The following is a 27,653-nucleotide window of genomic DNA, read 5'->3' on the forward strand; positions in this document are numbered from 1 at the left end:
TAGTAAACTGATTACGATTAAAGTTAGATGTACTGATTTCAAATAGGAAAACTATTTTTTTACCTATACGCTCTATTTTGAAACAGGCATTGTAAGCTGTTTGAAATTCAGCAGTTTTTTGAGTGTCCTGTAAAGGCCACTCTTCATAAAGTGTTTTTAGAATCCTTATTAAAAATGAAAACAAAAAAGTTGACTCATTAGGGTTTTAAATTAATAATTAAGCAATGAACAAGGAAAAAGAGCTGACGAAATCAGACAAATTACGGTACTAGAAAGCGAATGTAATAAACGTCAAAGTTTAATAACAGGTTGGTGTATGGTGTTTCTTATAAGGTATTTCGAATGATTCTTTTCTAACTTTTCCTAGTTTCCTCTCGTAATCAAACCTATCTTGTTGTTTTATACGCCTGCTTTTCTGTTTTAATTGTCAGATTTTGATTTCATTTTTTCTTGGTTAAATATTAATTGCTACCCCCAATGTGTTGATATTTTTAATAAGGATTCTAAAAACACATTATTAAGGTTAGTCGCTACGGAACACCTTGTGTATTTAACGGAGATACACTGAGGTTTTTAGACTAGAAGGATGATAATCTTATTAACTTATTATTTGAAGTTACCAAAAATGTCGAAACATTTAAAATTTCAGGCAGCAAACAATTTTTTTCCCGATGCAAAATTGAGAGTTCTGAGTGTTGAGAGTTCAATTTACTTATGAAGAGTAAAGTTGAACGGAGATATCTCTTTGTACATAGCACAAAATAAATAAATAAATGAACCACCCTGAATAACTTTTGATCTTACGATCGTATCTTCACGTTCTGGGAATCAATCTTAAATACACGACTTTTTCTGAAAATCAGTCATTTTTCTCAATATTACTCAGTCATTTTTTCACTCTTAAATAAATGATTTTTCAGGAACTATTTGACCTATTTCCCTCAAATTTTGTATTTCGCCGTGTAAAATTACATACTTTAAAATTATGTAAAAAATTGTACACCTTACATTCGAAATTTCTTCCGACTATTATTAAATAAAATAAAAACAAATTATAAATATTTAATAAAATTTATGTTTCGCATGGAACTATCTTTGGACAAATAAATTTTATAATTGTATACAAAAAATTTTCAATTCGGTTTAAAAGTTGTTGAGATATGGCGAGAAACGCAAGTAAGTAAAATTAGGTATTCCACACTTTTGATCACTCTTCTGACCAAACTGTGGTCTAAACATTTTTCACATTGCGGCTACTCTCAACGTTTTGTGCATTATTAATCCAAATCTGTAGAAAAAAATAACATGTTTATTTAGTGAAAGTTCGTTTTTGTGTCTGATTTCGTAACTTAAAATATCGTCTGCACTAATTAATTAGCATAGTTAAGGATACCCCCTCGGCTAATTAAGATTGAGTCCTAGAACGTGAAGATCTGATCATTAGATTAGAAGTTATTAAGGATGGTCCATTTAGTTTTTGAGCACTGTACATATATTTTTATAGACACTTCAAAAAAACTTATGTGAAAATACCTTGATATTTTTGTAGGGGTAGTTCGTTATCTAATGAACTTGTAGCTGATTATTACTATGAATTTTCAGAATTGTTACGGGATTAGATCAAGTGGATGTGGAAATACTGCAAGCGAAAAATTAGTAACTTCGACCGTAGTGAAGACATGTACTTAAATTCTATGTTGTTTAAAGAATTAATAGTAAAAGAAAATCATTCCCGTAACAGCTAGTTGTGGGCCAGAGCTCCACAATTTCATGATCAACGACATGATTCAAACCATGCGATCAGCACTTTCTTCACTCTGACAGTTCAGTGCCTTAACCACTGAGCCATCACGTTAAAGAATAGTAGTTGTTAAAAACAGTTTTTAGAAACAAAGAGGAGTTTGTAACATTTTTGGATTAAGTGTTGCCAGACTGGACAAACTATGCATACAGGGTATGCACTGGCACATGTAACTGGGCAAAAAGCTCTTGCAAATTCACTTGGAGAGCCTATTCATGCTATGAAGGCTGTGTGTATAAGTACACAAACTGTGTTCAGTTATTTCTGTTACACAATTATTTACTCTGTTTTAGCAAATAACAGTTATCGTTAAAAGACTTGAACACTAACATGAACACCACCTTGACAGTTCTATTCTAAAACACGTGTTTTTACAGAAGCTCGTTTTTTAGGTTGAAATAACAAGCTCGCACTGGTCGGATTTCTTGGATTAATAATCCGAGGATAAAAAACATTTGAAATATTATTATAAGTGTTTTAAACACTTATGGTGAATATGATGGTACCCTTATTAAACAGCCATGAAATATAAGGACCGCCCATATGAAGAGTAGGATTCCCAAATAGCGCTAAATACAAACAGTTCAATGCATTACTTGAGCAATCAAATGTAACAGCATTGAGGAAACAGGAACACTATCTGAAGTTTCGAAGTAATTCGAAGCTTGCAAAAAACTTAGGAGCCGTTCACATTGCATACTATATCCGCACCTTCCGAAACAAAAGGGGGATCTAATTGGTGGGTTTTTCGCGGGAAAATATATTTCACCAATCAGATTCTCTGAATGGTGGTCGGAGATGCTTGAATGAAATGCAATGGTAACAGCGGATTTGAAACAGCTTGTAATAATTTTTATTTTATATTATTATATTCACTTATTGTATCCGGTAATAATTTAAAAGTAGGCAGAATTTTTTTTTACTTAGTTTATACAATAAAATGTAAGCTAAGTGAAAAAATAATAAAGCTTATGCAATTGGGTATAATATGAAAAAAACACAACTACTTCTACTTACTAGGAATAGCATTTACCTTTTAGTTTAATTAATAAGCTGAGTTCTAAGTATGTTTAATAAATTCATATTTCAAAAGGAACTAGACTAATACAATTCCAACCTGACGAGTAGCGACTTATAACAACACACTTCATTTAATGTTTACTTGTTGCTAAAAATCAGGTTCGCAGAAAATGCTGTTTTTTAGTTAAATTTAGCAGGAATAACACATCCCGTGACGTAGGCTATAGTATACCCAATTTAAATAAGTAAAAAATATTAGTGTACGAAATACCTGGCAATGGCTCTTATATTTAAAAGAACGTCATTGTAAGAAATGCCGGAAAAGTTATACATAGTCAACACAATTTAAGTAAGTAAAAAATATTAGTGTAGGAAATACCTGGCAATGGCTCTTATATTTAAAAGAATATCATTGTAAGGAACACCGGAAAAGTTATACATAGTCAATTCAATTTAAGTAAGTAAAAAATATTAGTGTAGGAAATACCTGGCAATGGCTCTTATATTTAAAAGAACGTCATTGTAAGGAATGCTGGAAAAGTTATACATAGTCAACACAATTTAAGTAAGTAAAAAATATTAGTGTAGGAAATACCTGGCAATGGCTCTTACATTTAAAAGAACATCATTGTAAGGAATGCCGGAAAAGTTATATATAATCAATGTTATATGCCAGTCAGTGTCACTCTATCTTTAAAAAAATCATCTCTTCGAATACAAATCATCTAAAATCTGCAAAAGAAGGACAGCGACCCACAGGGAGCCAGCTTGGGATTGAAGAACTAGAGCTGCAAGCTTGTTGGTTTGCAATCTTATCTACAGTCAGAATCTCCGCCAATGTCAAACGTTAAAAAAATGTCCTAACGACCACAAGCGGCAAGGAGTCTCTGAAATATCCACTTTTATATTGAGCAGCTCTCATACAATTTGTTGTTTACGGATGAAGAGATTTTTCCTTTTGATCTTCACCCCTTTTCCATGATCGTAATTTCCGCTTCAGAGGTGTATGGGGTAACTGTTTCCTTCGGGGTAACTGTTTTGAAAAGTCCTTCGCTGTTACATCAAGAGGGGTGAGGATAATAGAAGGGAGGTATTTTTCTCTGATGTTTGCCTTCATATTAAAGAATTCTCGCAGGCCGACTGGATCGTTACACAAAATTCTATCTTGAACAATATCTTCATCAGATTTTATTTTTGATGGTTCGTTAAACTAAAATACAAATGAAAAATAATGTTAAAAGCAGTTTAATAATTACTTTTTCTTTTTTCTTTTTGGTTAGTTTTATAGTTTGAATATTTTTTTTTTTGATTCCGAATTCCTTAAACACTTTTAAGGAGAAAAATCTAAAAATTAAATTCTTAGGTAAGTAATATTCAGTTTTAAAAAGTGAAGAATTTAAAAAAGTAAATTAAGCTCTTTTTAAAAAGATTAGGACTATATAATTCCGACTCTTGCTCGCTACACGCATCAATTCCCATAGTATTTATTTTCCCTTAAAAGTGGATATTTAGAAAAAAAGGAAGAAAAAAAAAAGAAAAGAAAAAAAGATAAATTTTTTTCTAAATTAGATAATTATTATAATTTCACGTAGGATTATTTTGTTAGTTTGCTGTAAGATTATGTTAATCCTAGCAAAATAAACGATTACTTAGATTTCAAAAATATTCAACCTGAAAAAAATATATCTTAGGAATGTGTGACACAAGAAAAAGTAATAAATTAAAAGTAATTTTACTCGTTGAAAATCTATGACGATTGTGACGTTGCTTTTCGTATGGAAGTTCTAATTATTTATTAAATGCCTTGGTGAATAATTGCAATATTTTTTGACACAGAAGACCATGTATTTATTTTAAGAATTAACGAAAAGTGTCTTTTTCCGTTTTATTCTTTTGAAACGAAGGCCGAGAAGTACCTTTACTTAGATTTTAATAATAATCAACCTTACTTGAAAAAAAAAATACATACGTAGGAATGTGTGACACAAGAAAAAGTAATGAATGAAAAGTAATTTTACTCGTTCAAAATCTAAAACGATTGTGACGCTGTTTTTCGTATAGAAGTACGAATTATTTACTAAATGACTTGGCGATAAATAACTGCAATATTTTATGAAGCAGAAGACCATGTATTTATTTTAAGAATTAACGAAACTGCCTTTTTTTCCGTTTTATTCTTTTGAAACGAAGACCAAGAAATGAGATGCACACCTGACAAAATTACAGTTGAAAATCATGCACAAATATGAAAACGTTTTAAGTTGCTAACAACTTTGAAAATCGTGTTGCCAAATAGCTATGCTTCTTTTTCTTCTTCGAAAAAAAATGATTTTTTTAGGTGACTGTGAATAAAATGAATAAATATGTGGGAATATTATTTTAAAACGACATTGTTCATCCTATATTCAGGCATTGTATATTTAAATTCAGGTAATTCCTTCCAATCTAGATTTATTGGACCCTGCATTGTAATTTCAAAAGATAATAAAAGAAGTTTATCGTAAAATTCGAAGATTAAATGTTTATCCCAAGTGAAGGATATTTTAATCGTCTGCCCCTTACATATGCACTCATTTTATGCAAAATAATTTTCCTCAATCTGTAACTCAAATTACAGACGATTATAATCCATGCCCTAGATCTTAATTAGATTGATTTAGTGTTATTAAGTACATTTTAGATTTAATTTGTTATTTTATAACTTTCTTTCTTGCTATGTACTTTGTTTACTTTTCTCTCTTCTGGAAAAGAGAAAAGTAACTGTTTATTCCATGGTAACCATGGCTGTTTATTTGATGGTATCTATTTAACCCGGCTGTTTATTCGATTTTAACTATATAACCATGGTTGTTTCTTGATGGTAAGTATTTAACCATGGCTGTTTAATTGATGGCCATTTTCGCGTTTACAAAGTTTTACGCAATACGTTGAAAGCATTTAACTACTTTCCTTTTTTACATTAGGTAGATTTCGTACTTTTACTATAAATTACGTACGCTCCCCTACGTCATATTGAAGCAACTGCGCATGCTCACGTTTATTTTAGATGCTACGCATCTTTGCGTTAAGTTGACGTAATTTACGCTACAAAGACAAAGCTACAAGCACCCTGTTTATAGCTGTTAAATGTTGTTTTCTGTTGAAGCCTACCTTCGAACTAAAAACATGGACATAAAATGCGAATTTGGAGAAATGTATTGATGAAATTTAGAAACGAACCGTGTGATCTAATAACTGTTCATTCAATAAAAAAAATAAGTTTATAGGTTGTTGTTTAACATTATGGTTGCCTAGCTGCACTAGAGAAACTAGATACATTTTGGAAATTTCAAAATTATTAATCTATATTATATAAAACGCTAATACGTACGTATGTATGTATCAATAAAACCGGTGATATTTCTTTTCTCTCGCTGGCAACAGTTTTCATTTTTAATTGATTGGATTCGGCGCGCAAGAGCACGTAGTGAGCATCATATGGCTAATCCATGTTATATAAAACGCTAATACGTTTTAATTGGGTATACTATAGCCTACGTCACAGGTTGTGTTATTCCTACTAAATTTAACCCATGAACGGCATTTTCTGCGAGCCTAACTTCAAGCCACAAATAAGCAAACGAAGTATTTGATCGCTTAAATAGCTGCTCGCCAGATTTTATTGCATTATGAAGAAAAGTAATTGATATTCGATTTTTGATTAATAATTGATTTATGTGGATAGTGGCATTTATGTGGATAGTGGCATAGAATTTAGCATTGCGTCATGGTAAATGTTATTCCTACTAAGTGAAAGTAGTTGTGTTTTTTTTTTACATTATACCCAATTGATAGGCTTCGGCGCGCAAGAGCACGTAGTGAGCAAAATTAAGATTTAGAATTGCTTCGGAGAAATTTGAATTGTTAACAATGACTTAAACAAAAAGTTTTATTTTAACTGATAAATACTATATTATAATTTTAACTTTTTCTATGACTATACTCATTTTCTTACTCTTTGTTTTTTATACATTTTATATTTTTGTGATAAAATAAAGAACTTATAGTTGTTCTGCTTCTGAACACTGATGAAAACGCAAAATGATGGGCTTCATCAGCAATCAAAAATATATACATTTATTTTACAAATTCCATATTAATAGGGTGCGGCCCTTCAGAGAATTAAAAATACAAAATTATTTTTAGCGAAGCCGATGCTTTACATTCAGTGGCAGACTACTATTTCATATTGTTTTACAACACATGGCTTTAGCCCTTTTGTGGGAAAGACTTTAAAACAAAACTTACAACAGTCACTTTTCTCAACAACTGAAATTTAGAATAGTGTGATTAAGAAAAATATGTGAACTGTTTGCAATTTCAAATTAATATTGAAATGCACAGGTTTAGAATTTTCTACAGTGAAAAGTTTTCGGAACTTCAGTGTTCAAAAAAGTATACAAAAGCTAGACGTTAAGAACGTATCCAATGAGCGAGTAAAGCGAGCATCGGATTGCGAAGCAATCCGAAATGAACTGCGAAAGCAGTTCCGGGGGTTGGCGAGCACCAGCGAGCAGGGGGCGAAGCCTCCTAGTTATATTTATTTTAACTAAACAATTTTGCCAAGTTAAATAATCAATAGAAGTTCAATAATATTTTTTAATATATTGTTATTATTATTATTAATGATAATAAGCTGGATTCTTTATAGCTGAATTCATTAAAATCTATAATCTACCATATTTTCTGCTCACTGATCTGCAGTTTTACGTAGAGCATTTAGAATCGTATACTGCAGCTTTAAAGAAAGAGTTTACATCCATTGTAAACGTTTGTTTCGGCTTTGTGGTCAAAGTTAAAATGATATTCCACTACGATAGCGTTTTTAACTTGGGGATTTTTGCAAAATCTCTTATTTTACACTTACGTAAGTTTGATATTTTTTACGGGCACTTGTGCATATCACCAGAACTGACGCATGCGCAATCACTTGAAATCGTACGTGCGTTCGGAAGCTAATATAAATTTGCGAAATCTTCCAATTATAAACTTTATTTGTTCTATAAATGTTTGGTAAAATTTTCTAATTATTTTAATGTATTAATTAATGACAAGTGTTTTGAATAATGGTTGATATGAAGATAGTGGCAGATGAATCACTTTTTATCCTATATTCATATTTGATTAAATGATTCAATGATTTGTGTGAAATGTGAAATTACTTTTTTCTACATTATTATGCTTTATAGAGCTATGAATAGAGAATTATGATGGGCTTAATGTTCTTGTATAGAATTTTATTGAATTGACAAAGTGTGAAATTGGATCCCCGAGTTTTGAAATTGTGTTTATAGATGCAAATTTTAGTGGAATTTTATACTATGATTGGATACCACTAGTTGAATCATTACTGTTTTCTGAGAGGCCGGGAGAACTGTATTAGGAACAATGAGCTTTTGAGTACGGGTCGTGGGAACTATATTAAGTTCACGATCATGGTTACTCTTCTGTTGCCATCAGCAGTAGAGTGTATACGAGGAGTATATACGTTATGCGTGATCGAGACTGAGTAACAACAGCGTTCACGATCACGGTTCCTCTTGTGTTGCCATTAGCAGTAGAGTGTGTACATGAAGTGTATACTTTGTGTGTGATCGAGATTAAGTAGCAACAGCGCGAAGAGGTGGATAATGTCGCAGTTACAAGTAGCAAGTCAACTATTCAATATGGACCATCCATCGAAGTAGGCGTCCTATTCAAATCGAAGTGGGAGTTTCTGTCTTGGTAAGCGTGTTCACATCACGTCCGGGTCACCAATTTGGGGAGAAAGAAATCGATAATCGGCGGGGAGGGTAGAATCGATAATAGATGATCGGGTGCTAGAAAATCAAGCTTATTGCTTGATTTTCTGGCACGGAATATATTATATACTATATAATAGCAACATATTAAAAAATTAACAAGGTAGCGAGATTTACCAAAATTAGAGTTAAGCCAACTGTTTGATTTCGACTCCAAAGACGACTGGAGTTGCTTCGTCGATCTTTCAGAGTTAGCAGGTTGTTGTATATTCTGCAAAGTTTTGTTGATTAAAACGAGGTTTAAAATTATAACAACAAACACTTTCCGTTATAAAATCATAACTGTAATTTTATTCTAATTCTATTTTTATTTGAATAGTGGGATAACTCCTTTCTCTTGTCCATTTAAATATGCAAAACATGATGACTATTTTGTTTATCCTATTTTGGCTGATCCTATTTTGACCAGTGTTTTACAACAGGAATAAGCTGGAGGTATGCTAGATTTAAAATAAGGTAAATATGACTTGCAGGACTATAATATGGCTATTTTAATATTTTTTCAATCAGTAAAATCGGACTTCTATTCAAATAAGGCTTTCACATGTTTCGTACAGTTAGTATGATTTTATGTCCATTAAAGATAAAAATATTGTAAATACAGTATGATCCTAAATTATTACGATGTGCTTTTTTTTTAAGAATAGAAAGATACTCTCTTTTCTATAACAAAAAACTTCTTCGCATCAAATTAATATTTTAAATAAAATTTAAAAAAAATTGATTTTTTTTCTTCAGTCTTGTTTTTAGAAAATTGAATAAAATAGGATGAAATCTAGTAGATAGCGCGATATCTTTGATCTCGTGATAGTCCCATAACAGACTAGTAGTTAAAACAAGGTTCTCAGTAGAACTCAAGCGTCACTGGCTGCGGTCAGTGTGCGGGTGGTTGACCACTTCGATCATCCTATGAAGGGACCGAAATAGTGTGGTATATTCATTCACCAGGAGTATGTTCGTTCACCAAGATTTGGCACTTGACTCCAAATCCTCGGACGAAGAGTTCATATCAGAGCGGGAAGTAAGAGGAGAAACGTCTCCGCGCTTGAAACTGAAACAACCCTTAATGCTCGCCAAACGCAAACAGCGAATTCCTTTTCAGTCTATTACTTCGCTTTATCATCTGCTATTATACCTTTCGTTACTCTAGCTAATTAAATATATTGCAGCAAAATGTCTCAAAAAGGACAAACTAGTCACTCAAAATTGAGAACTATCATCAAATTTATAAAATATTTGATGTTAAAAAAATACACATAAAAATTGCGAAATAAATATTTTTCTCGTACGATCGCCACATAGCAAATCCTTATCTGTAACTATAATTAACTGTATCGGGTCTCATCAAACTGTACTATTGAAAAGTGCTCAACTTCGTGCGCAGGTTGTTTGATTACCAAAGTAGGGGAGCCATCCCCTCAGCGGAGGTTCAAAATTTTGATGGTTCGTCTAAAGATCATCCTCAGGCATGTTTCACAAACTGTTGCCAATAGCCCATTGTGCAGCTCTAGTTCTAGTACCTAATGCTACTGATCATGTGATCAAAGTGATACTTTTGCAAATTGAAATAATCGCGTTAAAATTTGATAGTATTCGTTAAATTTTTATACAAATAAAAAGCAATGTAAAACGGCTTATTAGAATATATGTATGTATGTATGTTCTTATAGAACATTGAAAAAACGAATATATAAAACTAAAATTAGTTTTAGTTACCTGGGATATTTCTTGTTCTAGGTCATCAGAAGTTCCTTTGGGGGCAATAGTTGCTTCATTCTTCTTGGGATCTCCATTTGGTGCAAGTATATTATCTCCAGATTCATTCTCATGCTTTGGTTTGGGCATCAAAGCATCTTCACCGTCGAAGTTGGCACAAGTGTTAATTTGCTTTGAAAATAGATTGTTTTCTTGAGAACTTTGAGCGATGTTTCTGGTGCAGCTGTGGATTTCATTATCATTATCCGTTTCCTCATTCACTCCTACTGCGAAACGAAATTCTGTTTTGGAATCAATGCTACTACCTGGATTGCAGTTAGGCGACTTTTTTGGAAGAATCGATTCATTTATCCGTGAGCATGATCCTAAAAGTTCCGCCCTTAACTCATCTTCATTTCGTTGATGAATTCCGGAAATCTGGTCCGCTAAGAGAGGCGCTGGTAAATCATCAAAGGTAGTTGTAGTTTGCCGAAGCGATGGAGACTCAGAAGATGTTGGAATCTGGCAAGATGAAATAGTTGGACATCTTGGAAAATATTCTTGGAGGTCCAAACAAGCTACTAATGATAATGTGGATTCGTTAGGTGAAGATACTTCATCAAAATTATGCTGCGGACCATTTGGATTGCCATTAGTAATTTCAGGGTATAAAATCGGCATGTTAGATTCACAACTATCGCTCTTGTCTTTGTTATTTCTCGCTCTGTTTTTAAAAAATCGTTTTGATTTTTCTTCGCAAGTGGCAGCATCAGAAAATATTATTTCATTCATAGTTGCCGATCTAACACCAGTCTTTGACTTACGCGGCTTTGAAGGTGATTTCAAGTGATTAGCAGGTTTTTCTCTAACTGTAGGCATGGGTGCTTTTTCATGGACGTATGACTCACTTTGTTTTACAATTACTTTATCAGAGGATTTCAATGAATTGCTTAAAATACTGTTAGATGACTTGTGCAGCATTTTCATTACGTTATCAGTTTGGGTTTCAACGCATCGGTGCGGTTTTGCTCTAACTGTAGGCATGGGTGCTTTTTTATGGACGTATGGCTCACTTTGTTTTACAGTTACTTTATCAGAGGATTTCAATGAATTACTTAAAATACTGTTAGATGACTTGTGCAGCATTTTCATTACGTTATCAGTTTGGGTTTCAACGCATCGGTGCGGTTTTGCTCTAACTGTTGGCATGGGTGCTTTTTCATGAACGTATGGCTCACTTTGTTTTACAATTACTTTATCTGAGGATTTCAATGAATTACTTAAAATACTGTTAGATGACTTGTGCAGCATTTTCATTACGTTATCAGTTTGGGTTTCAACGCATCGGTGCGGTTTTGCTCTAACTGTTGGCATGGGTGCTTTTTTATGGACGTATGGCTCACTTTGTTTTACAATTACTTTATCAGAGGATTTCAATGAATTACTTAAAATACTGTTAGATGACTTGTGCAGCATTTTCATTACGTTATCAGTTTGGGTTTCAACGCATCGGTGCGGTTTTGCTCTAACTGTAAGCATGGGTGCTTTTTTATGGACGTATGGCTCACTTTGTTTTACAATTACTTTATCAGAGGATTTCAATGAATTACTTAAAATACTGCTAGTTGACTTGTGCAGCATTTTCATTACGTTATCAGTTTGGGTTTCAACGCATCGGTGCGCAGTTGCAGGGATAATCCCAGGTGTTGGATTAAAGGCGGGATATGATTGGGGTTTGGCGTTATTAGCAGGCGGAAAAGTAACACGTTTTTTACGAATGGATGATTCAACTCTGTTATATTTAACATTATTGGATGAATTTTGCTTCATTTTCATAGTGCTGTTAGCAAGTGTTGAAGGAGCGGAAGTTTTTTGATCAGCATTTATAGAGGGAAGCTTTATGCTGCTTTTATGAATAGATAATTCATATTGCTTCTTAGGAAGTTTTTTATCATCAATGGCTTTTGATGAGTTACGTTTAGCTCTGTTTTTTGTCACATTGCGTTTTGTTTTCAAGACAGTATTTACTCGTGTTTCAAAAGGTAAGTTAGGGTCTTGAGCGACTTGAACAACTGAAGGTGGTGAAGTAATCGTGGGTTGTGACAGATTCTTATTTGACTGGGGAAGCATACCGCCTTTTTTGTGAATAGATGAATTAATTTCATTGTACGAAAGCTTATCATTGTCATTGATTTCCGATGAACTAATTTGGATGTTGACTGAATTGAGTGACGTTTCAGAATCTGATAATATTACAACGTCCATGCTTTCATAATGAGTGTTCTTATTTTTAGCATTCTGATTTTCTTGCCTCAAGTTTGTTGAATTGTCCAGATTGGTATCTTGGATGTTGTTGGCTGAATCGGGTGATGTTTCAGAATCAGATAATATTACAACGTCCATGCTTTCATAATGCATTTTCTTATTTGTAGCATTCTGATTTTCTTGACTCAAGTTTGTTGAATTGTTCAGATCAGAATCTTGGATGTTGTTGGCTGAATTGAGTGACGTTATTAAATCAGACAATTGTACAGCGTCCATGCTTTCATAATGCATTTCCTTATTTGTAGTATTCTGATTTTCTTGCTTCAAATTTGGTGAATTGTCGAGATCAATATCTTGGATGTTGTTGCCTGAATTGTGAAAAGTTTTTAAATCGGAAGATTCTATAACGTCCACATTTTCATAATGTATTTTCTTATTCGTAATATTCTGATTTTCTATCCCCAAATCAGTTGAGTTCTCCAAATCGGTAGTAGTATCATCATCTAAGTATATTATTGGTGGTATTTTTAGAGATTTACTTTTTTGTTGATTATCAATGGAGATATCATCAGAATCGGAGGCAGTTTCAATAAGCATTGAGAACGAGTTAAGAAAATCCTTTTGTGCAGATATAGCATGCGGTTCATCCTGCATTTTTGAAAAAGTGTCGTGATTTGCGCCAGTTTCAGAGGGAATTGTGCTATTCTCTATTGGATCCATTTGCTCGGAGTTAACTTCATATTCATTTTCGTCCTTTGATGCATTGTTAGAACTCTGCATGGTGGCAACAGGTGGTGTAATGGTTTCAGGCTTAAGATGATTTTTCTTTATACTGTCAATTTCAATGTTAGTACTTGAGATTTCTGCAAAAGGTGTTTTATTATTCTCAGAATCACCACATTTTGAAGCATCCTGTGTATGTTGGATTTCCTCAATTGAGGCATCGTTCGGACTTGTGATAGTTACAACAGGAAGGTCATTCTGATCTGGCGTAGATTCAGATTTACATTGCACTTGATGAAAAGAGAGAGCATCAGGATTTGAGATAATTTCACAAGACTCATCGCTAGTGGAATCGTCACTCAAGTATATTATAGGTGGGATTTTCACAGATTTACTTTTCAGTTGATTATCATCAGAGATATTACCAGAATTCGAGGTAGTTTGAATATTCATTAAATTCTTGCAAAAATGTTCATTGTGCATGGATTTAGCTTTTGGTTCACACTGCATTGGGCCAATTGAAAGAGTTTCACGATAAGCGACATTTATAGTGTGGGTTGCATGACTCTTTACAGAGTCCTTTTCCTCGGATATAATTCCACATTTATGTTTTAGTGTGCCATTTGATTCATTGCTGGAACTGTGTACTGTTTCAATGGGTAACGTAATGATTTTAAGTTTAAGATGGTCGCATGTATTCAAATTTTCTGAAGGTGAATGAATCGGATCGTTCTTGGAGTTGGATTTTTGGAGTTGTCTGTATTTCATAAAAGACTTATTTTTAGCTTGCTGGGATGTCTTTTTCCTGGGACGCCCTCTTTTTCGCTTAACGGAACAATCCAGGTTATTTGTTTCTTCAGTAGCAGTTTTTAAAGGCAAATCATAGGATGAAGTTGATTCCGGCGAAGCTGATGAATAAAACGAAAAATTCTCTGAGGGTAAAGGTATTGACACCCCAACACTACGTTCTGGATTTGGTGAGCATAAATTTTCACAATTCATTAAAGACGTATTTTTAGCTTGCTGTGAAGTCTTTTTCCTGGGACGCATTCTTTTTCGCTTAACGGAACAATCCAGGTTATCTGTTTCTTCAGTAGCAGTTTTTAAAGGCAAATCATAGGATGAAGCTGATTCCGGCGAAGCTGATGAATAAAACGAAAAATTCTCTGAGGGTAAAGATATTGACTCCCCAACATTATGTTCTGGATTTGGTGAGCATAAATTTTCGGAATTCATTAAAGACGTATTTTTAGCTTGATGTGATGCCTTTTTCTTGGGACGCCCTCGTTTTCGCTTAATGGAACAATCCAGGTTATTAGTTTCTTCAGTCACAGTTTTTAAAGGCAAATCGTAGGATGAAGTTGATTCCGGTGAAGTTAATGAACAAAACGAAACATCCTCTGAGGGTAACGATATTGACATCCCAACATTACGTTCTAGATTTGATGAGCATAGTTTTTCACAGTTCATCACTTCATTAACATCCGGAATTTTTTGAGGTTTTCCCGGATTTTCCAAAATTGGCGAAGTAGCCTCTTTGGCTGGATTCAGTAACTTTTTTCCACTTTTGATGTCTTTATTTCTCTTAGACCTGCGTAGTTTAAGCTTTTTAACATTCCTAGGTGGCTCATCGTTTGATGACTCTGCAGATGTTAGGTCTATATCATCATCCACTTCATGAGAACTTTTACTTTTAGACACAGATAAGCTTTCAGTATTATCTCTGTTTATTCTCCACTTTGGTTTAAATTTCTTTGAAGGTTCAAAATACGACTGAATGTCAGCTTCGTTCAACCTTTTTATTTTTAATTTTGGTATCGGTTCTTTGGTAGCATTACTTGGAACTATATCCGGAAGAACATCTGGAAATGGAGAATTTATCCGACTCTCCATTAAGCAATCAGAGGACGAAGACGGAGGGGTTAAAGACGAATCGTTGCTAAACTTGGCAGTCAGGTAGGTATCTACATTCTGGCTTTTCTGTTTATTAGCATTTACAACAACGCGTGCAGAACTATAGTCCACTGCTTTGTCACACGTTAGAGATAAATCGTAGCAGAATTCACCAACTGGACCTACTTCTTCATGACTATTTGCAACAGGTGAAAATACAGATTTACGCTTCAATGTTTTTTCACACTTTAGAGATGATTTGTGATTAAAATGAGTCGAAGTGTAATTTTCTTCTCTATTACTGAAACTCTTAACTGATTTTGTAATTTTAATTGGACTCCTTTTGAATGTAGAAGTAGAAAATTGATGAAGACTTGTTTTCCTTTCTGTCGCTTTAAAAGTCAAATCATAAGCTATATTTTGAGCATTTGAATGCAAACTATCTAATTCATTTATCTGAGTAAAGGATGAATCTTTAAAAGGATCATTAGTGCACTTTCTGGAACAGCTTTCGTGTATAGCTGATGAGGAGTTTTTAGTAACTGATGTCTTATTTTGACCCTGGAAGTTTGGCAAACTATTATCTTGATTTGAGTTTATACTCGATAAGAAGTTATATAACTTATCCGGATTTGTCTTCGATTTTGATTTTTTTGAAAATGTCAAATCAGTAGCAGATAAGTTTGAACGTGAATCTTCAGTTAAGCCTTTTGAATTGTTAACAGACGAACTTTTCTGGAAAGCTAATTCAGTATCAAATGCTTCAACTCTTGACTTCAGATTTTCTTCACCCTCCTGGTTTAGAAAATTTCTAATCGGATTAAGACCTGAACGTATTGCGAGTGCAACATTTCTTCCGTTCCGTATTTTTTCAGAATCTATTCTGTTTAGCGTTGATCCAGTTAATTCGACTCCTGACTTTGCTTGTTGTTCACACTGTTTAATTAAGGAACTGCTACTTTGATTACCATCTAAACTTATTTCAGACGCAACATTTTCTCCGTTCAGCATTGATTCAGAGTCCATCTCTATAAATTTTCCGTTTGCTATGAGTGCTTTCACAGTCGTGTCATACTTGATATTTTTAAGCAGGTCAGAATTCTCGGGCTGTAAAAGTTTATTGACAGTTTCCGCCGATTGGTCAGTCTTTAAAATTTCAGAGATATATTTCACAATTATTGGACTTAGCATGCTGAAATCTACGCTTAAGTTCACATTAATAGCTTGTACTTCAGAGTTTGACTGCTCTTGGGTGACATTTTGAGTACTCGTTGAGGGGTAATTTTCAGGGTTTCTTTCAAGAGTCAAAGGTTCAGGAATATTATTTGATAGTTTGAAATTTATTTCATGACGAACTGGTTCTTTTTCAGTCACTGTTTCGTCACTTGTCACTGTTTGTTCAGTCACTGTTTCATTACTATCAACAAGTTCCTTTTGTTTAGATTGTGTTATCGGCAATGGCAGAGGAGAGACTTCATCAGATGAGATTTCATTAGTGGTCTGAGTGCAGGAGTCGTTCATACTTGTGAATTCCAATGTTGATGTTGATGCTTTTTCGGATTGGACATGTTCAGATGAACCCTTAAATGGAATGAAGAGTCATTAAAACTTGTTTAAAAGAGCAGCATAAATTTTTTTTACTGTACAACATTTAACTAATTATCAGGGTTATCAGTGGATCGGAAAAGAAAAAAAACCCAGCTGAAAATAAACTGCAGAAAAGTTATATATTAAAAAAAAAATAAAGTTTGAAGACTGCGGTCATTTTGACGATTCCTCAACAGAATTTTTGAGGTCAAAATAACACTTCAAAATTACAGTAGTTCGTAAACTGTAGTAACTTTGCAGCAGTACCAACTTCAAAAGTTTTACAGTAAATATGCAAAGATATCAGATTATTGGGTTGTACCTTTCATTACGCGCGATGGGAAACACTAGACTTCGTGCCTTGCGCAGCTGTAGCAGATGTCCCAAGTCAAAATTTTTGATGGTTTTTCATTGATGGGCCAACACAATCTTGATGGTAACCATCAATAACTCCAGAATAAACCATTATATTTTTCTATTGTAATCAACCTAAATAACCATCATCTAAATGTAGGAATTCTGACTGATTTATGATGGTCCAATAGAAGAATAACAACTAGTTTTGATGGTTTGTTCATATTGAACCATCACGAATTTCCATCATAGTTTCTTAGAAATCAAGTGTTGGTACGATCATGAACCACCGTCATCCCAATGTAGGAATTTGAACTGATTTATGACGGTCTAATATAAAAAATTCGAGTTGTTTTGATGGTATATTGCTGAGAATAAATAATCCTATCAAACCATCTGGGAAATGTATAGTTGGAACCATCATGAACCATCCCAGACCACCATAATTGTTGGTCCATGAGAGTCAAACTTCTCTTGATGATTAACCATCATAGTATTAAAGTATCATAGTTGGAACCATCATGAACCATCCCAGACCACCATGAATTGTTGGTTCATGAGAGTCAAACTTCTCTTGATGATTAACCATCATAGTATTAAAGTATCATATAGTTGGAACCATCATGAACCATCCCAGACCACCATGAATTGCTGATTCATGAGAGTCAAACTTCTCTTGATGATTAACCATCATAGTATTAAAGTATCATATAGTTGGAACCATCATGAACCATCCCAGACCACCATGAATTGTTGGTTCATGAGAGTCAAACTTCTCTTGATGATTAACCATCATAGTATTAAAGTATCATATGGTTGGAACCATCATGAACCATCCCAGACCGCCATAATTGTTGGTTCATGAGAGTCAAACTTCTCTTGATGATTAACCATCATAGTATTAAAGTATCATATAGTTGGAACCATCATGAACCATCCCAGACCACCATGAATTGTTGGTTCATGAGAGTCAAACTTCTCTTGATGATTAACCATCATAGCATTAAAGTATCATTTTCCATCACGGAATGATGGAAATTTGGTGACATGTCAAAAACCATGAACTTATAATGGAAAATGTTGGATGATGGTGTCCATTAAATGATGTTGGACCATCATGGATCTCCCTGAAGCCAACATAAACCATCAAAAAGTTTTGATGGGACCATCAAAAAGTTTGACTTGGGGTGCATTAAGCACTCATGGGTATCAATTGGGAAGTACAGCACACTGGAGACTTACCATGTGCTAAAGAAATATTGAGGTGTTTTCGTTGGAATTCGAACCCCATTCAGTCTGCTGTGAGATAGACCGATTAGCCCACTCGTGTACAGTATGTATCCAACTAAGTGGCTTCTTGAGGTGAGCCTAGTTGGTGCAGCTAAAATTCGTGGTTGTTTAATCATATTAGGTGAAAACAGTCAATAAACTATTTTGCTCGTTGAAAGCAGTTTCAATACTTTCTCTTACATGGTTATTTGACCGTTGTGAATTGTTATTTTTTCTCGAAATTTCTTACAAAGTAGAGTGGCATCTCTTGCGGTGTTCATCTCAGCTTTTAGATTTGTCATTTTTTTGTTAAGTTTTTGGAAGGAATTTTAAAAACAAGTAGTTCTAAAAATTTTGCTCCATTTATGTTCATTTGAAAATACTACGAAACATATTCTTTCAAGCAAAATTTTTTGTTTAATTTAAAAAGATTTATTTTTAAGCAATAAAAAAGGTATATTGTTTTTAATTATCTAAATTTGTTTAAGACGAATTTTAAAAAATAATGAAATTAATAAATTTATGAAGGAAAGTTTTATCAGTGAAGCTAAAAAATTTGGGATTAAATATCCAGTTTCAAATTCAAATATGTAAACTCTTTTCATAAAAAGTTGTTTCAAACTAAAAGTAAAAATGTACTTTGATTACAGACAAAATGACGTCTTCATTTTTATTCTAAAATAGTTTTGGCTTTGATTAATTCGCTTAGTATTAATTCGAATAAAAAAACTTATTAATTTTAACTACTTGCATTCTATTATAATATTGTTTTCGCCATAATTTAGTGTAAAAACAACTTTTTTAAGTCAAAAATAAATAAATAAATAATAAATTAATAAAAATAAAGTTAGTAATAAAATAAAGTTAAAATAAAGTTGATAATAAAATTACAAAGCATAAAATTACAAGCAATAATTAAACTGTCTAAAAATTTTACTTGAAATTTCTTGATTCTTCTAAATATAAGACATTACAATTAAGTCAAATATGTATTTTATGAATTGTTTTATAAATATAGTTGTTTTCTTTATCTCTCCAATTAACATACATGTTTAGAATCTTTATCTAAATTTTATAAATTAATAGTTAGAACTTAATATATAATCAGGAAAAAAAACGTTAAAAAAAATTAAAATTTATTAACAAGGAAAACAACATTGAAGATATCACAATCTGATTAATTGCCAAAAGACTCTCTCCCACTTTTACAACAATACAAAATAACAGTAGTTTTTCTGCAGATACACCAGAAAATATATTTCTTAAACAATGACTGTTTAATTACTTGAAATTTATAGCAGTACAACCACAGATTTAAAATTTCAACATTTTTTTAAAATTTATGATGATATAGGGCAGGGATGGCTAAACAATGGCACGCGTGCCATTTATGGCACCCGACACAATATTTCGGGCACGCCACCGATCACATTTGTTATTACACAAATGGTATTACACTATGAAGCATATGTAACAATTAAATTAAAATTCACAAAAAAACACACAAAATAATAAACAATTATTAATAAAAAATTAACAATTAATGCTAATAAAACAATTAATAACCATAAAAAATAAGCTAACAATAAATAACTAGCAAAAAAATTAAAAAAACCTGCTTAAACTAACATCTTACAACCTAATATAAGTTATTTGTCATCTAATCTGCAACAACAGAAGTCACACTGATGTTACTTTAAGTTGAATTACGCGTATAACTGAGACAGTGCAAATTTTTTTTTCATTGTAAATAAAGAGTTTTGAGTTGATAGTATTTAGTATTAATATTTTCCCAATAATCACGAAGTCAAAATTATTTGACGGCACGTCTATGACCTCATCAAACAATTTTTTAGAAAAAATGGCACGTTGGTGTATAAAGGTTCGCCACCCCTGATATAGGGACTATACATAAACTACACTAATTTAGTAGACAATACCTAATTTTTTTAGAATTTTCTGAGAAATTACTTCGCATTAGCTGCAAAATAACTGAAGTATCGTTACAGTTAAGATTGCACCGCAGAAAATCTACAGTTGTCTGTAGAATAACTTCAAATATACTTCAATTCTGTCGAAAAACTGCAATTTATTTTTGGCTGGCAAACTACAATTTTAGCTAGCTTCTCTGTTTTTAAACATGAGCTTAAAACACTAATGGCAAGGTTAAAAAGCAGTGTCCCGTAGTGGTAAAGATCGTAAGGACACGGTTCCAGTAAAACACCAAAGTCAAGTATCACAGTAAGTGGGTGAGTGACCACTTCGATCAGCCTGCGTAAGCACCGAGGGTGTGCGGTATGCGAGGGTATGTTCCTCGTTAAACTGTTCTACCGTACAGTGCTCGACTTCGCAAGCAGGTCGTCACGCTGCCAAAGCAGGGCGCCCATCCCCTCTGCAGAGGATCGAAATTGTGATGGCATTTCTTCGGAATTTTATTTCTCAAAAGAAACAAAAAAACAAACTCACATTAGAAATTATCTACGACTAAAAAAAGATAATTCAACAATAAAAATAATGTAAATATATGACAAAATTGAGTTAAACATACTGACTTTAAGGAACTTTATGTCAACATATTTGGGGAGGCAAAGCACATTTAATATTTACATCACAGCTTTGGAAATCTGTGAATTTTTAAAGGACTCTCTTTCTACTTGAATCTTTTCGCTACATATTGATCGATTCTGATGAATAAAAATTTTGAATGGGGGTATTGAACATTTTAAAGAAAATTCTGCTTTCGAGAGTTTTTTTTCCAGTTGCTTTTTTAAGTCGGTTGCTTATTTAAGTCGTCACTTACTTTTGTTGACTCGCCACGTGGCGTGTGGTTATTTATAGGTCTAGAGGATATTGACAAAATTAACAGGTACTAGCGTGAAAAGATGCAGCAATGAGTTTGTTACTATAAAAAAATAATAATAATAATAATTTACCTGTAAATGAAGCTCAGATTCATTGTTGCTGTTGGACGAAACAGGAATCTGCGAGTCCCTTATCATTATTTGTAAGGACGTAACAGAAGTAACCGGAGGAATGAAGCTATGGTTAAAAGGAACATTCTGTGCCATTACTGGCTGCATGCTGCCCATGTTAAAAAGAACTGGCAACGCGTTCACAGGTCTGTATGTGGCCAATGGCAGCATTTGCATGGCAGCTACATGTTCGACATTTGGGCGTTGCAAAACGAACAGCCTCCGCGAATCTGTTGGAAAATTCGACATATTTTCAGATGCTGGGACCAGGAAGGCTTCAGTAGATGGAGTGTAAGCAATTTGACCCCTGGTCAAGACAACTGAACGTTCTGGCTGCTGATCTGGAAATATAGCTCATCTGTGCACCAAGGCATGAAGATTCACACCTACAAATGATGGAAGATATATGGTAAGAAATATTATTAGGTAAGGTTAGAATATATATATATATATATATATATATATATATATATATATATATATATATATATATATATATATATATATATATATATATATATATATATATATATATATATATATATATATATATATATATATATATATATATATAATGAAAAAATTAAAAATGACGAAGTTTATTACGGGGTTCAGCCTCAATACATAAAAAGCCTTATTTTCTCATATAGTGGAGTTTTATAAGACCCGTTATATAAAATTGTAGTTTATATCAAGATAAATAAAAAAGCTTATATGCCATTTTATTAAAAAACAAAAATAATAATAATAAAGAAAAAAAAATTATAAACGCTAAATTTCTTGTAAAGAATTTTGGGCGGAATATCAACCGTGCCGGGCCCCGGGACAATTGTCTTTCTCTTTCTCTCCCCTCTTCCCTTGTGTACGCGATTTGATGACACCACATGTAAATTACACGCATAATTTTCTTAAATTATGAGGAATAGGAATGTCTACTACTTTTTTTCACTGAATATTCTAGTATTTCTGAATATCCCGTAGAGTAAGCGTGTGTACATGGCGCAAAAAAAAAGATATAAACTTGAATAACTTTCGCTCTAATGATCGAATTTTCACGTAATAAGTGTCAATTTTTGCAGTTCCAGGTGGTGATTTCAAATATGGTAATTAATTTGTGTTAACTATTAATTAAGTTACGAAATCAGACACAAAAACGTAGTTGTTTCTTTGAATAAACTTAAATTTTTTTTTACATATTTGGTTTTCTGACCCTCAAAATAGACAAAATTTAGAAAAAATTAAGGGACTAAATTGGAGGGGGCTAGGAAACTATATATGTATATTTAGCGATAGTACATAAAAACAGCCAAGCAATGTCGCCGACTCAGAAAGAGTAATTTTAAATAACCATAGACTGATTCAAGAGAGCAATACCTAATTTTTCTCCACTGCTAAGCAAGCAACCAAATTGAAACAATAAAAAAGAATGAAATAAAAACTTAAGGTTTTTCATCCAACGCTTTGTGTGATAGTTCGGAGAGGTTTGTTAAAGAGAGGTTGTGATTGACCGGAGAGGTTGTTTATATTAAAATATCTCGAAGTTTTTAGACAAGAGACATTTTTTGAACTGTTATCTGACCAAGAAACAAAGATTGTTTTCTTTTTAATCTGTTTTGAAAATAAAATTTGAATTAATGAATAAATTATTCATGATTTTCCAAAATTTTTGAATTTGAACACATGAACTTTTTATCTAACATTATTTGTATTTTTTTACGTCGTTTTTACTTTATTTTTATGAAGATTTCACACTAAAATCAAATTCATAATTCTTATAATTATATGCAAAATTGTACGGCTAATCATTTTTACAGCTTTGATCGAATTTCTAGGCAAGAAAGTTTAAAAACAGAAATAAAAGTCCCTGAAAAAAATGCAGATGGTTCAGGATTTGGAGAGAAAAAACCTGACAGTTTTTTTAAATTGGGTGTTAAGTTAAAGAAAACTTCAAACACTAAAAAAAAAATTCAAAAAAAGAGATCTGTATATATTGATAGTATTGGGGAAAAATCTGCATGATGGGATCAGAATTTGAAAAATGTAAAAATTTAAGGAATTAATTGATTCAATAGTTTTTTACGAATTACACGCGGCCGGAAAATTTAGAATTTAATTATAAATTTCAGACGTTTAGGTCTTATTCATTGTCTTTTTTCCCGATCAAAACTTAAAATAAATCAGAGTTGCAATTCAAGATAGAAAAGTTTCAATATGAGCTTCAGTTTTAATTTTTATTGAAAAGAGTAAAGAAAAACATCTATATGTTGAGAAGCAAGCGTTTTCTCTTTATTTTCATCAAAATAAGTATTTGATAAATAGATTATATCGTTTAATTTTTTTGTTTTCCTGGTGTTAAACACTTTTTATATATATATATATATTATTTATATATATATTATTTATATATATATTATTTATATATATATATATATATATATATATATATATATATATATATATATATATATATATATATATATATATATATATATATATATATATATATATATATATATATATATATATATATATATATATATATATATATTAGTTATTTGCTCCATACTCTTTCAGATATTAAGTTTATGGCCTTATTGTATCAAATAAGTAATTTTATAACTTATTTGTAAGCAACAAAAACCTACATCTCGGGAGATTCTTCATTTTAGTATCTTTTAAATAAACTGAACTAAAATCAAAGCAAAGCTTTCGCCAGCTTTGAGGCAAAATTGGGCTGGAGGCAGTAAAATTATGGCATCTGACATACTCTTGTCGTGGAGTAATGGCTTTTATCCCCTCGTTTAAGGGAAGTTTAATGTAAAGTCACAACAACAAAATTGTGACAAATGGAAATTGTAATGGTAAAAGAGATGAGAATTTGCTTTTTTATTCTTCTTTAAATCATCAACACTATTTCCGACAATCATTTATGACACAAGATTTTTGGTTCAAGACGAATAAAATATACTTTTTAGAAAACAAGTATCTTCATTCAAATTATTATTATTCGGTTATTAAAATATGTATTGAATAACTGATAAATATATATTATTCCAAATATATGCATACCTATGCTTATTACTGAAATTGAATCTACTGATGGATGAAATAACTAAAATATGAAGTCGAGAAAAAATCAGATGCAAAACCACGTTCAATCAAGAAACATATTTCTTTTTTTTTAATTATAAAACTAGACTTTCTTTAACTGTAACACTTTATTCAAATTTCTTTAGTAAATTATGAATAAATTAGCAGATGACTTAAAGAGAAACATCGTATTTTATAATTAAAAAAGAAACCGATTTCGAATCAAAACAATGAAAAATCATGAATGAAAGTTATGCTTTGTTTTGCAAAAGTCAAGTTTCTTGTAAGTTTACTAAATTTCGGTATTAGTCACTCAGTTTAAATATTTTTTAGTTGTTCTAATTTCTTTAAGGGTAATTAATTTCAATTTTTCTCAGCTTCTACTTAATAAAAACAATTGAAACTTTAGATTTCACTATAGAGAAGTTCGTAGATTAGAATGGTAAAAAAATTATGGCTCATAAATCAAAACTTTTTCATTCGGTAATAAATTAAACAATTAAAAAAATAATTATTAAACCATTAGATTATTACCATGGAACCATTAAGATATATATATATATACATATATATATATATATATATATATATATATATATATATATATATATATATATATATATATATATATATATATATATATATATATATATATATATATATATATATATATATACATTATTTTAAAACCCGTCTAATTACGGCTTAATTGTGTCGAGAATATCAACATAAAGTTCAAAAACATTTTCAACTGTGACAGATACCTTTGAGCAAAATACCGAAGGATTAAAATTTAAATATTTTTGAAGAGAGGTTTCTTTAGTGACAACCAATGAATTTAAAGTTTTCCTATTTCCGTTGGAAGTGTCAATTAAATTTGAAGAATTTTGTTCCGTTGGAAGTGTCAATTAAATTTGAAGGATTTTGAGGATTAGCATAATAAGCAGATAAACCTTTTAATCTTGAAACTTCACGACATTTTACACACGCTACTAGAATAGAAAACTTTTCCTCCAGTTCTGGGGAATCTAGCTTCCCATGTAAATTTTTCGAATTAACTATTCCGAAAAATTTATTAAAGTATTTCGAAAAAGTATAAGTATTTTGCCAAAGCGTATAATAAGTCTTTCGGAAGTATTTCGAAAAACTTATTATACGTTTTAGGCGAAAAACATTTAATAGGTTTTTATAGTAACGAAAAAATAGGCATTCAGAAAATAAAGATATCAGTGAAGTTGCAATGGGCACTGAGTAAAGTCATTAGAATTAAATTTTATCATAATAGAACGGGGAACTAAATCAGTGGAAATAAATCTGCTTTAATGTTATTGTTAAATTTTAGAAATGACACATTCTATCACTTTTCTAGCAAATGTACAGATTAACTAGGGTGATCTCTTGGAGCATTGGTTTCCAAATGGTGTTCCTCGGAACCCTAGAGTTCCGTGGAGGGGGAGGGAACCCTAGAGTTCCGTCACTAGGGTTCCGAGACTTAGAAGATTTTCAATTAGTTACTATTTTTTAAACCTGTTATTAAATATATATTTAATTAATTATCCATTACTAATTTAACTTTTCCGTTATTTTTATGAAGTTATTCAATTAAAATACTTGTGAAGAAAGAAAAGTTAAATTATGAAATGTATCTTATAATAAAAATATGTGTATTTATGGAAAATTGCATCAGTATTTCATATCAAATAAAAATAACAATGAAGAAGAATGTTTCTCAGAATTTATTTACTCTGTTTTTAATTTTTATTCGAACGAAAACTATTATTCAGCTCCTTCATTTTCAGTTTATGCACACACTAAAACTAAATTATGAATTAGATTATATGCTGCTCCAGACATGTAAATCGACTTTCAGACATAAAACCAAATTTTAAAACTAGTATTGATACGAACGATAGGATTAAAAAATTTCGTACTTCATGCAGTCATTAAATATTTTCAAAATAAAAATATTAAATTTATTAAATATTTTCAAAATAAAAGTATAAAATTTACTAATTATTTTCTAAATATTTAGTAGTACTTCGTTAAATTACTAAAATCATAATTGCTATTGAAATTTATTCATTAAGAAACAGGGTTCCGTTAGAAAACAGATGGATAATTAAGGATTCCATAGTCGGAAAAAATTGGAAATCGCAGGCTTAGAATGACGAAATATTACCTAGGTAATGGGAAAATTACATAGATAATCCGAAAATTACCTAAAAAGCATTCCTTAAAGTAAAAATAAGATCCTTGCCAGAACAACGGTAACGTTTCTGTACACTTAAATGAACATATTGTTATTTATTTGCTTTTCGCTATCCGCACAATCAAGTTACTACAATCAAATAATCAACACATTAATTTAAAGAATAAATCATTAATCACTTTAAAACTATAATATCAAAATATCAAAAGGTTTAAAATAATATTACATTTAAAGAAATTAACATCGTCATCGATTTATTTTTTGATATTTAAAGTATCAAGTCAAAACTATAAGAAAATAGTTTATAGAAGCAGAGAAACCGCTGGGATCTATAAATTCAAGACTTTTGAATAAATAAATGATCTTTTGAACTTAAACGATACGGAAACCGTCAATGTGAGCATTGCCAAGATAATCTAAGGAAAAATATTGATTCCGCACTTTAACGGAGTCAATCGGTTAATCTACAGATTACCTAGATAATATGCATATAAACAGTCTTAAAACTTTATTGGTAACATTAATATGATTAAACATTTAAATAATTTGAAACAAACTGTTTATTGTCCACAAATTAGTTTATGGATTGAAAAAAAAGGTCTTTTGAACTTTAACGATTTGGAACCCGTCAATATGAACATTACCTAGATAAATTAAGGAAAAATATTGATACCGCACTTTAACGGAGTCAATCAATTTATCGACAGATTACTTGGATAATATACATATAAACAGTTTTAAAACTTTATTGGTAACATTAATATGATTAAACATTTAAATAATTTGCAACAAACTGCTTCTTGTCAACAAATAAGTTGAAAGAAAGAAAGAAATGATCTTTTGAACTTTAACGATACGGAACCCGCCAATGAGAACATTACCTAGATACTACTCAGGAAAAAGATTGCTTTCGCACTTTAACGGAGTCAATCGGT

General features: G+C 31.7%; 1 protein-coding gene across 1 annotated transcript in view; it reads right to left on the reverse strand.

Annotated features, from left to right (window-relative positions):
- Nucleotides 1–1,231: 1,231 nt before the first annotated feature.
- Nucleotides 1,232–27,653, reverse strand: part of LOC107456854 (uncharacterized) — a 30,320-nt gene continuing 3,898 nt past the window's right edge. Inside the window, exons 2-4 of the mRNA XM_087162310.1 lie at nt 21,381–21,805; nt 10,378–16,818; nt 1,232–1,288 (exon numbers count right to left, since the gene is read on the reverse strand). Of these exons, the coding sequence (XP_087018436.1) occupies nt 1,232–1,288; nt 10,378–16,818; nt 21,381–21,668 (6,786 nt within the window). The 5' untranslated portion in view covers nt 21,669–21,805. The remainder of the gene's footprint in view (nt 1,289–10,377; nt 16,819–21,380; nt 21,806–27,653) is intronic.

This window comes from Parasteatoda tepidariorum, chromosome 4 (genome assembly GCF_982258835.1).
Source record: "Parasteatoda tepidariorum strain Cologne lab strain chromosome 4, Ptep-v5.0, whole genome shotgun sequence".
In the NCBI taxonomy this organism is placed as follows: Eukaryota; Metazoa; Arthropoda; class Arachnida; order Araneae; family Theridiidae; genus Parasteatoda; species Parasteatoda tepidariorum.